The following is a 12,515-nucleotide window of genomic DNA, read 5'->3' as shown; positions in this document are numbered from 1 at the left end:
AGCAATCCTGTAATTTTTCAGTTGTAAAACCCCATGGGCACATCTCTTTCCTCATCTTACTTAATATCTCTATGACTTCTGGCTCTGTTTCCCTCTAACGCCTCACCGTTATTAATCTATCTCCTTTACTGATACTTTCCCTGGTTCCTCAAATATTAGTATGATCCAGGGTCCTACCCTTGACCTGCTTCTTTCCTCCCTCCTCTTGAAGCTCTCTTTAGAATTCCTAAATAATCTCATCTATGACCATTTTGCTTTGCATTACCTTCAATATATTGATGGCTATCAAATCTATGCCTTCAGTCCATAACTCTCTCTTAATCACCTGACCCACATGTCTATTTGCCTACACGCTGTGCATAGAAACCTCAAACAATAGACGCAATACTGAATTCATTAATGTTCCTCAGAAACTTATTTCTCTTCTGCATTTACCATCTAGATTAAAGTCATTAATTCTGTTTGCTAGGGCTGCTATAACAAAATGCAATCAGCTCTCTGTATCTGTAGGTTCCACATCCACAGATTCAACCAAGTATGGATCAAAAATATTCAGAAAAATAATGGATGGTTTCATTTGTACTAAACATGTATAGGCTTTTTTCTTGTCATTATTTCCTAAATAATACAACATAAAAACCATTTTCACAGCATTTACATTGCATTAGGCATTATAAGTACTCTAGAGATTTCTTTTAAATATATATTTTATTGTGTTTTAGGTTTTGGGGTACATGTGAAGAACATGCAAAATTGTTGCATAGGTACATACATGGCAATGTGGTTTGCTGCCTTCCTCCTCATCACCTATATCTGGCATTTTTTTAAAGCATAAAAGAGAATGTGCAAAATACTACACCATTTTGTATGAGGAACTTAAGCATTAATGGATTATGGTAACGTCAGGATGTAGTGGAACGAATCCCCCAATGACACAAAGAGAGACTATATCTCAGACTGGGTGGCCTAAACAAAAGAAATTTATTTTTTTATAGTTTTGGCAGCTAGAAATTCAGGATTAAGGTTGGTTTGACAGGTTAGTTTCCTGAGGACACACAGCTGTTCTATTCCCATGGTCAGCAGTCCCTCTGTGCTTTCACACCCCTGGTGTCTTTTTGTTTGTTCTAATCTCTTATAAGGACGCAGTCAGACTGGATTAGGGGCAACTCTGACAGCTTCATTTTAACTTATTCAAAAGTCTCATCTCTATATAGTTCCATTCTGAGATACTGGGGGTAAAGGCTTCAACATATACATTTGGGAGTGGCATGAATCAGTTCATAATAGCCCTTAAACCAGAAACAGGATTCCAAAAGCTCTCCTTTTCCTTCATTTCTTGTCAAGGACGACCTATTCTAACTCTGCAATATATCTGCATGCCACCTAAACTCCTTAGGGTTGAACTTCAACTTCATGACTTTTCTTATGAACAAAGGTCAACTACTTGCTGTTTCATCACCTAAAGTTAACATTCTTTCCTTTTAGTTTTACTCCACACACAAATCATCTTTCAAGGTTTGCTTCAATATTATTTCTCCTGTGAAGTTCTCCTGACTCTGCTCTGCCTCTCACTGTCTCACCCTATCTTGTTTCCTTGTCTGAGAAGATTTTATTATTTCTGTCATTCTACTATCACTGAACATACTATATTGCAAATACTGGATCTGTGTTCACCATAAGATTATGAGCACTTTGTGAAGGGCAAGTGAGGGAGAAAAAGCATCATGTAGGCTCTGAGGTTTGGCTGCATTAGTGTAAATCCTAGGTTACCCATTTTTTTTTTACTATGTCAACTTTATCAAGTTATTTTAACTCATCAATAAATGGGAACGGAAATAATGCTTATTTCACAGAATTATGAGAAGTAAATGAAATAATCTATGTGAAGCACTTAGCATGAAGCAGAGACTCAACAAGAGCTAGGTGTTTTTATAAATCCTATAGAACGTAACAACCATGACCACATCTTTTATTGAGCATATTCTGCATTCCCTGTGCTATGTGAATTGCATATATTATCTCTTATAAACCTATAACAAATGTAGAAGATATGTATGGGTACCTCATTTTACAGATGAGGAAACTTAGTTTCTGAGACAGTAAGCAGCTTCCAGAAGGCCTAACAGCCAACATTCAGTGGAAAGGATTTAAGCTGAGACCTAAGATGTTTTCAAGCATATTGTCTTCATTTTGACAGCCCCAAATGCTAATGCAATACTGGGCTCAGAGTGAGTTCTCAATAAATATTTTTGAATTATTTCATATGTTGTTAATCCCTGTTTAAACTTATATTAAATTTTAAATATAATTTTAAAAACTAATTTTAATTAAAAAAATTAAAGCTTCCTTCTGAGACTATTTTTCTTCTCTCAAAGGAAACAATTTCCTCTGAATCACTCCATTCAAAGACCCTCCGTTCTCGTCCCTGTTAATGTTTTTCCTAATCCTTTCCCACCATTGAGGACCTTGTATCCAAAAACACTTTGCCTACCCTGGCTTCTTGTATTAAGTAGACATTCTTTTTCTTTCTTAATTTTTTAATAAAAAGGACATATTTAATCACCAGCCAAGATATCTGATCAGCAACAAAAGAACCTCAATTGCCAAGCTGATTGATATATAAATCCAAATTTTATATCAAAATATTTCTTAACTGATAAAGGAAGATATAAACAGAGCCTCATGTTAAATTCACTCCATAAGTAACACTTGACATGGACATAGAAGTTAGTGACATACACACTATTTTTGGAATAGAAGTAAAATATGTGCCAAAAAGAAAGGTAGTTTTAAAAGTGATAAAAATCATCAGATTTCTGCTGAAGTTTCTCCTCTCTCTCTTTCTCTCTCTCTCTCTCTCTCTCTCTCTCACACACACACACACACACACACAGACAGACATACCCTCAGATCCTCTAGCTGAAAGCTATTGTACGTACAAGTAGTGGTCTGAATTTTGTGCTAATTTTCCAAGAATACTGTTCATTAATAAAAGGCCTACATTGTATTCATACCTTGTTAGCCTCTTCTATAAAACATGTTCTTCCTTATTTAAAATAAACTCCCCCAAAACATAGATAAATGATTAAACTATTTTAATAGAAGTCCATGCCATCTATATCTCTTAAATGAAGTCCACCATATGAACCTCAGTATTAATTAGTTTAATTAACATGAACCTTATTTATACAACTTAGATGAACTTCAGTGATGCATCTGCAGAAGATGCAACACTGGGTCAGGTCATGTACTCATTTATATGTTTTTTAATGTTATGACACAATACTGCTATAGTTACGTGGTGACAGTTTAATAATCAAACACTCATTTGGAAGTTTTAAAAATATCATATGTTAGGGTGTGCCTTTCCTGCAAGACATGCCATCAATTGATGAGTTTTAACTGCAAGACATACTATCAATTAGTAAATTTTAAGCTGTTTTTTTCCATTAAGTGTAGGTACAAATATATATTCTATTTCTTTTTCTTTTATTGAGACAGGGTCTCACTCTGTCACCCAGGCTAGAATGCAGAAGTGTGATCACCATTCACTGTAGCACTCACCTCCTGGTCTCAAGTGATCCTCTCACCTCAGCCTCTCAAATAGCTTGGACCACAAATGTGGACTGCCATGACCTGGATAATTTTTTATTTTATTGTTATTTATTTTTGGTAAAGATATGGTCTCCCTATGTTGCTCAAGCTGGTATCAAACTTCTCTTGTCAAGCAGTCCTCCTGTCTTGGCCTCCCAAATTATTGGCCATTTTAAAATTATCATTTTATAAGCATGGTGACTTAAAATAGTTACTCTGTCTTTCTAAAAATGCTATATACTTTTATGGAACATTTATAATAAGGTAGCAATAGAAAAAACTGTTCTTGAATGTTCAATATATATTAGAAGTAATAATTTCATATGAGATAATGTTGAGATAATACCTAGGGATTTGCTAGCAAATATTTCAAAAAAATTAAATCACATTGTGCATAATATAATTAATGTTAAAAGTGTCTTGTTGATATTTTTATTTAAATCTTGTAAGAGATAGTCTTTACATTGTACATATTCCCTAAACAAAATGAGAATATTATTGAGCATAATTTAATAGATCTACTTAAATACAAATGTAAAACTCATTTTTAAGATAGAACTTTGGCTTAGTTTTTTATTGGTTCCACAGTGTTCAAATGTATGTCCTTCATTTCCAAATGACAGGTGTAATCTTTCAAGTGCAAGCAGCTCTACTAGTGTGACATGCTAGCCTCTCTGTACTCCTTAACTCAGTTATTTCCAGGGATAGAAGAAAAACATAATTTGATTATGTTTGGAAAGTGATATGGACATATATAGGATGTACCCTTTGTCTTCCCTCTTCTCAGGGAGCAACTGTTCTGCTTTGGTCTTCCAGACATTAAGTTACACAGAGAGAGGCTCTGCTTTGGCCTCAGTCTAGCTTTTTGACTGAGGGACAACTTTGCCTAAAACTAGAGCTCACTAGAAGGACGCCTACTTGCAAGTAGAGATATTTCCTGTTCTTTATAAGTTTCATCAGAAATAAAGGTGATATTTTGGTCTCCAATCTACTCATGTTTCTTTTTCAGCTGATTGAGAACATGGGTGGTAAAAATGAGTATTTTTATTGAGCTCTCTCGAACTCCAAATGAAAAGGTCTTCTTCACTGATTTTATTCATTGCAGTCCACCAAGATGGGGATTTCTCCCCTATCAAGACACATAAGGAACATAAGACAAAGATGATTAAAGAATTTGTATAAAACCATTAGGCATGGTCCTCATATTCAAAACAAGTCAGTTAAAGGTTAATAAAACTGCCTCCTTTCAAGCAAAAAAAAAAAAAAAGGCATGTATTTCTTTCTAAGGACTGTGTTATATTTCTACTTATCCACACATATTTGTGAATACACATAATATGACTATATATTTATATATTTGAATAATTTTATTCAAAAAATCCTTACCCTTTATATTTCTGTATTACAAAGAAAATACTAAAAGCAAAAACTGTACACACCAAGTTCCATACTTAACTTTGTGGAACTTACATTGGACATGTATTACATTTGCTCTAAAATTCAAGTAACTTTAATTTTTAGGTGGCTCTCCCTTGCATATTTAAAACAAATCACAGAATTTAGTCATGCCAATATAGAGCAAAACAGACATGCATTTGCAAGGATTTCAAATGCTAGAAATGAGAGTACCAAACGATAATAGCTGTTCATTTGGGCTGTCATTTCAAGAGATATAATGTATTGAAAACAATCATACCCATTTTAAAAAAAGAGCTGAAATAAAAGAGTCTACTCCTAAAAAGTCATAGCTGTTGAAATGTCAAGTAGCTGGTTCTACAAAAGAACTTACTACTTAGGAAATCCACACAGGATAATTACTTTTTCTCTGCTGACTAGAATCCTACTTCTGTTTAAAAGAAATAATATCAGCATTTTTTCAGTGTTAACTTTTGTCAGCTTATATAAAATGCAAGGAATTTCTCAATATATTATAAACAGAAGATACAAGATAAACAACACAAATTCTTAGATTCCTTTAAAGATAACTGAAAAGCTTGTTTATGTCTTAAAACAAATCTTAAAACAAAGTATTATATTGTTATAGATGATAAGGTACAGGATTCACGTTTGTTTGCAACAGTCTATTCTAACAACCACTAAGCTAGAGTTTTTAATTTTGTACAAAACTAAATTTTGCACATCTAAGTTTTGAGCTACAGCAATCTAGAGGAAACAGAGAGATGTAATTTTGATCACATCCTCTTAATGTTACTTATCCCATCCATTAATATTTGCCTGATACAATGAAGTGGTGTTAATCCATATATTGTGAAAAACTGTTTTCTCATCCTCATCGTATTAGCATAGGAATATGAACTTCTAGTTCCTGACAAGTGAGTCTTTATAATAAAGACAATAGAATGTGAATGCATGTGAGTCTCTGTGATTTTGAAATATGTACCAAATACTGACTGCTAACAGTTTTGAATATTTATCAGTTGCTGTCATTAAAAATGCATTTTTTTCCTCCGAGAGTTTTTAAGTAAACAGTTTCAAAATGTTATTCCATCTGTCAATGTTTCTGAAAACGGTACCAACCTTCTTTTTTATCTTCTGGAGTAATCTTCACTTTTGTATCTGTTATATCTTTGAATGAGGCCAGAAAAAGAACTACATCTCCTTTTTCATTCTTTATGGGAACAATATCCAGTAGGCACCAAAAAGGAGACCCTGCAACAGTGATAAAAATACAAATCAACCATTGCCGTCTGTTTTTTCCTATGGAAATCTCAATCAATAATAAAAACAAAGCCCTTAGTGTTTTCTTCAATCCCACAACTCCCTCCATCTTAAAAATGTCAGTTTTTAGATTCCATAAATTTCTATCATATATGCATCTCTCTTCATTCCAAAGGAAATGCTTTTTCTGAAAAAAAAAAAAAATATTTTAAACAAAAATACTTGTCTGTGCTGAGACATTTCTGCTTACATCATTCAAACTGCATTTCTTCTTTGAACTTGTTGATGTTGAAGCATTCCACTTCATGAGAGATTGCCCCTTCCCACCCCCAGCACACATTGGTTTTTCAATAAAGACCTTTGTTTGGTATGAATTTGCCAGAGGTTTATTTCATCAATTAAAAAAATCAAAGCTTGCCCAACAGAATGCTAAAATAAAAAAGATAAAAAATATCAAGTTTAGGGGAGCATGCACAGCCACGTGAACTTCGTACGTTGCTGGCTGGTTGCAAATAAATACATCTATTTTAAATGCAGGTAGTATTAAAATTTATTCTCACAATACAGCATTATACATCAATGTGAATGAATTACTTACAATCATTTGAAACCAAATAGATGACCATCACTAATAGAATGTTGAGCAACAAATGAGTTCACAAACACAAATGAGTAGAATGCAATAAGAATTTGTTTGCATTAAGTACAGAAACAAGCAGAATTAATCTAGGATGTTAAAAGTCAGGTTAATGGTTACTTTTGGAAAATTGTGATTAGAAAGGCTCTCAGATCTGGGAGTGGTAGGATGCTGGTCAAGTTTTGTTACATGATTTTTATGCTGTTTATGTAGGACTGTTCAGTTCTTAAATGCTTACATGTATTTTTCAGTATGCATGTCACATTTCAAAAAATATTTGAAGAAGAAATAATCAAATTCAATTCAATTTTGAGCAAAAACCACAAGAAATATCATTAAGATTCAAGTTCAAAATATAGTAGCCAAATGGTCTTGCCTAAAGCTTATTTTTCAACTTTTAAATACATTTTAAAATACGTATTTTAGGACTATGTAAAAAAATTGTGCACTATATTTCCTACTGAAAAGCATTCTGGATGGGAATATTTGAAAATGACAATGACATTGTTGTTGCTTTAAAACTAAGCTATTAATCTATTCACACATAATTTTCCCTTGTTTTCTTTTGATGAGGGGAAAAAGACTTCAATAATATAGATTTTCATCTTATTTGGGTGTTGATTTCAAAGTCAGGGTATAAGACAAAAGTATAAGACAGTCAGAAATATCCTTGTTATTTTGACTTGTTTTGCATATGCTGTATTAGACTTCATAATTTCCGACACAGCTGATGTATTCATCCGGCCTTGAGATCTATCATTTTTTTCATTTTTTTCTTCAGTTGAATAGATAGTGAAGCCATTACTTTATATTTAGGAGCCATCTGATATAAAAGTCATATTTTATCGTAGCTGCTGCTGTATTTGTTTAAAATAACGGTTGGATTCACATGCAATAAATGTGTGTATGACGTGCTACTCTTATAAGTTCTGTATATAACATAATATTATACACTTTGCATGGAATATAATAAAATATTCTTGTTTGCTTTTTCCTCTGTTTTCACCCAAGTTTGAGTCCTTCTTCCTTCCTTCCCTTCTTTCTTTCTTTCCTCTTTCTTTTTCTTTCCTTCTTTTCTTAGCCCTATGGTATCCCCTTTCATTCATCTGCCCCAATATCTATTCCATGGTAATCTCATTTCAATAGCTCATCACTAGGCTGTAGAAGACCCTGGATCTAACCATGGTTCTAACACTAACTAGCCATGAGACAATAGGGAAGTCAACTAACCCACCTGGAACTTGGTTTCCTTCATTGTAACATTCTCACATCCTTCACTCCAGTAGTGAATACAGTGACCCCCCAAAATGCTAGGACAATATATCAACTCAAATGTTTGAGATTCATGGAGAAGCCTCATAAATGAGCTGTACGCCTAACCAAAACACTGTCGTTCTCATCACTGCAGAATGGCTCTTAATTCAAATTTTATCTGTGGTCACCATTTTGAACTGGGACTTTTGCTGTAGCTATGATAGAAACAAAAAGAGTCACCAGGCTAAACTCATAATCAGACCTTAGAGAAAGTAATAGTGGGAACACAAAGAATGGTATGAATCTGACATTTTGGTTCGCATTTCAAAGCATCTCTCTCTTAACTACCTTGCAAGAACATCACCAAATCATAACCAAGGCTATTAATTTTCCTGAAAATCTTTTATTTATGTACTCAGACAAGTATCACAATTGTCTCCAAAGAGCCTTTCCATAGGTGCACCAACGTATTTTGGAGAGGCAAAAGCACAACATGAGGTGAAAGCCAAGGAAATAGCTGTTGATACGGCAATATTCACTGATCAGCCCTTGAGGCACAGCCATCATTTCACATTACATTCTGGAAGAACTGAAAGTTTACTTTGAGATTTGTCTTTTAAGTTACAGTGATGTGATCACTGACATTTTATAAATTCAGTAAAACTTCATTAATACAGATCTTTCTAAATTCAAGCTTTGGAATGATTTTACATGAATCAGGCTGAGGTCTACCTTCCCAGTGCCTATATGACAAAAAAAGTTTATTAGGGAAACAGTGTAAAGGGCATAAAAACTGTTTCCTCCCCTCCCTCCTTCCTTTCCCTTCCCTTACCACCCCTACCTTCCCCTCCCCTCCCGCTCCCCTCCTCCTACCCCCTCCCTCCTTCCTTCTTGACTTCCTGCCTGCCTAGCTTTCTCTCTCCCTCCCTCTTTCCCTCCCTTCTTCCCTCCCTCCTTTTTTTTTCCTTTCAACTGCCCCTCCAGATTTATTTACACCAACAACCTTACAAATATAGCTTCAGGTATATTTATGCTTTTCTTTCTCAACTTTAGAAGAGAGCAAAGCATATACAGATTGTGTTTTCTTCTAGAAAGATAATAGATGCCAAAAGCTACAAATCATGTTCAGTGCAGGACCCTTTACACTTAGCATGCTCACTCATCCTTTGCTTCTCTGCTTTCCTAAATCTTTACAGCAAGCCCCCACCCTGAACTCTAATGACACCTTCAACCTCTTATGAATGCAATGATTCAAGTTATTCTCCAGGAATCTGGCTCTTCCTCACTTACCTGTGGACTCAACGATGATCAACTCTTTCCGTCAAGAGCAATTCAGGCTCAGTGCAACAAATCTCTCTTAGGGCTAAAATGGGAAGCTGCAAGTCCCTCAGCCTCAAATTCAGAGATGTGAATGATTTTAAGAGCAGAGTTAGAGGGCAGACATTTCATGAAAAGTTTAACTCCTTCTTTATATAGCAGCAGTAATTATCATGTGAGTTGGAGAGTGCCAACACAGATGAGGCTCTGACAGAATTTAGGTTAATGACACCTTAAATTTCTATGGATAAATACAATTGTGGAGAGAAAACAAGGTTTTTACCTTACATGGAAAAATCTACTTTTGGAATTGAATAAACAGTTACACAAAAGCTTAAATCTGGTGGAATATCCCTTGTCTCCATTTTGGTACTTTCTTTTTATTGATTGGGAACCAAAAATGCAGGATGATTTGACTTACTAATATTTTTGTTTGTTTATTTCTTTTTATTGAGGTAAAACTTACGTATATAGTTTACCATCTGTGCCTTTTTGGTGTTTAAGAGAAAGTCTTACTCTGTCACACAGGTGGGAGTGCAATGGCATGATCATAGCCTACTTTAGAATCAAGGAATCCTGCCACCTCAGCCTCCCAACTAGCTAGGACTACAGACGTGCACCACCATGCCTGGCTAGTTTTTAATTGTTTTGTAGAGATGGGGGTCTCACTATGTTTCCCAGGCTGGTCTCAAATTCTGGGCCTCAAGGGATCCTCCCACCTTGGACTCTCAAGTGCTTGAATTACAGGCATAAGCTACCATGTGCAGCCCATTTTTACCATTTTTAAATGTACAGTTCAGTGGTAATAAATATCTTTATAGATATTTTTCCCTTCATCCCCTTGTCTCCCCTTCCTAGTCGAGGTAACCAACAATCTAGTCTCTATCTTCGTAAGATCTACTTTTTTAGCTCCCAAATATGAATGAGAACATGCAACATTTATCTTTCTGTGCTTGGCTTATGTCACTCAACATAAGGTCCTCCAGTTCCATCAATGTTTCTGCAAATGACAGAATTTCATTCTTTTTTATGGCCAAATAATATTCCATTGTGTATATATATACCACACTTTCTTTGTCTATCCACCCTTTGATGAACACTCAGGTTAATTTCATAACTTGGATGTTGTAAATAGTGCTGCAATAAATATGGGAGTACAGATATCCCTTTCATATGTTTATTTCCTTTCTTTTGGATATATACCTCGAAATGGAATTGCTGCATTATATGGAAGCTTTATTTGTGGGTTTTTGAGGATCATTCCGTACTGTTCTTCATAGTGGCTATACTAATTTTTGCTAATATTTATAACTGTAAGAGAACTCATACGCTTTCCAGGCACCATTAAAAGATACTTGTCAGTAGACAAAAACTAATAATAGCTAACTAATAATAATGTTTCTAGTGTGACTTCATGGTTTAATAACTGAATACAAGGAGATGTAGGTATAAGGAAAATTGAGTTGTGAGTGGTCCCATTCTCTTTAATGACTGTGCTGTCATGATGGGAAATAGTTGCATTGCTCAATATAACACAATAGGTCAAAGTGAGACATAGAATCATTTTATGTTTTCTTGTTTCTAATATCAAGCAGGATTTTGAATAAACTTTTAGTGATAAATATATGCCATCTTTATTTTTTGAAATTATCACAACAATAACATAATATCCCAAGAGCATTAGTGTTATGTGACCTAAACATTTTCAGGTGTTCCGCTTACTTCACATTAGGTCTGACGAGTCTTGTTTTCTGCAACCATTGTCTCAGTGCTACTTAAAGATAAAATAACAAGCTTGCCAGTTTTTAGAAATTAGTCCAGAGAAGAATACACAAACACACACACACACACCCCACACACACACCACACACACACACACACATTTGGGTGGGAGTGGGAAAGGGCTGCAGGTGAGGAAACAAGGCTGCTATGAATCGTGGCTGGGTGATGGGACACTCATTTCCTTAGCAGAAAGAGTGGGGCAGTAATTCAGTCCTAACAGAATCTACCAGAAAGCTTTGAGTTGCCCCTCCTCTTTATCATATTTGCTACTGTTTTGTTCTGGTTTCAGTCATCTCTTGCCCACTTTTCCAAAGTGTTCTTTCTGTCTCTAGTCTTCCTCCCATGCTGCTATCAACAAGCTTTGAAAATACAGGATCCTGATGAAAAATACCTGAGGGCTTTTCACTGTTTGTTCAAATCAGCACAACATTCCAGATATTAATCAATATGGAAGGTGTATTTCAAGGGAATAGAAAATACAGGAGTGTGATGGACGTGCAAAGAGATAAATTTTAAAAACCTGTCATTTTACAAAGGAGGTAGAAGTTCCCTAGAATACCCAGAGCTGCTTGGCAAATAAGTGAAATAAGTGTTTACAGCACCCTCACCAGCTCTTCCTGATGTTTGTACTATCCTAACAGATGAAAGTAATGGTTCTTTAGAAAATACCAGGTAAAGGCTTCATCTTATCTGCAGTGAACATTTCTTCCAGGGACCATCTATCTACAGTGCAGTCCATATAGACTGTAAGTCTTTGGTCAGTCCTCACTGAATTTATATTGGGTCAATACCCTTCCTCCAAATGCTCCAGGATACTAGTGAGACAAAGTAAATGGTACTGGGGCCCTGACCCCTTGTGTAACAGGGGAGGGAAGCATGGGGTAGACAGGAGATGAACTGAGAGACAGCTGTAGAACTCCCTGAACTGGGTGGTGGCTAAGGACACCCTTCATGTCAATGCTTAATGAAAAATAAAACACATTGTGTTTTAAATTTCTTTTTGTGTTAAAAAAAAAAAAAAAGATGGGCAGAACACACATACAACGTTGAATTGAAAAAAAGACGGGCAGAATACACATAAAATCCACAATGGTAGATTGTAAATTTACCCCCCCAAAAAAACCCACTTTATTTTCAAGTTTTTCAGAATAAGCATGAAGAAATATATAGTGGGATTCTGTCAACTCCAGTGATGTGGGGTGGAGATGTAACGAGTTCAAAACTGGAGCAATAAGAATGATAAGGTCATATT

The 12,515-nt window shown here is 35.2% G+C and overlaps 1 protein-coding gene across 1 annotated transcript in view; it reads right to left on the bottom strand.

The window, feature by feature from the left end:
• Positions 1-12,515, bottom strand: part of KCNH8 (potassium voltage-gated channel subfamily H member 8) — a 340,011-nt gene that overhangs the window by 193,499 nt on the left and 133,997 nt on the right. Inside the window, exon 3 of the mRNA XM_003924923.4 lies at positions 6,133-6,264. Within this exon, the coding sequence (XP_003924972.2) occupies positions 6,133-6,264 (132 nt within the window). The remainder of the gene's footprint in view (positions 1-6,132; positions 6,265-12,515) is intronic.

Source organism: Saimiri boliviensis, chromosome 9 (genome assembly GCF_048565385.1).
Source record: "Saimiri boliviensis isolate mSaiBol1 chromosome 9, mSaiBol1.pri, whole genome shotgun sequence".
NCBI lineage: Eukaryota > Metazoa > Chordata > Mammalia > Primates > Cebidae > Saimiri > Saimiri boliviensis.
Note: the sequence above shows the minus strand (reverse complement) of the source record. Positions and strands in the feature narration are given on the sequence as shown.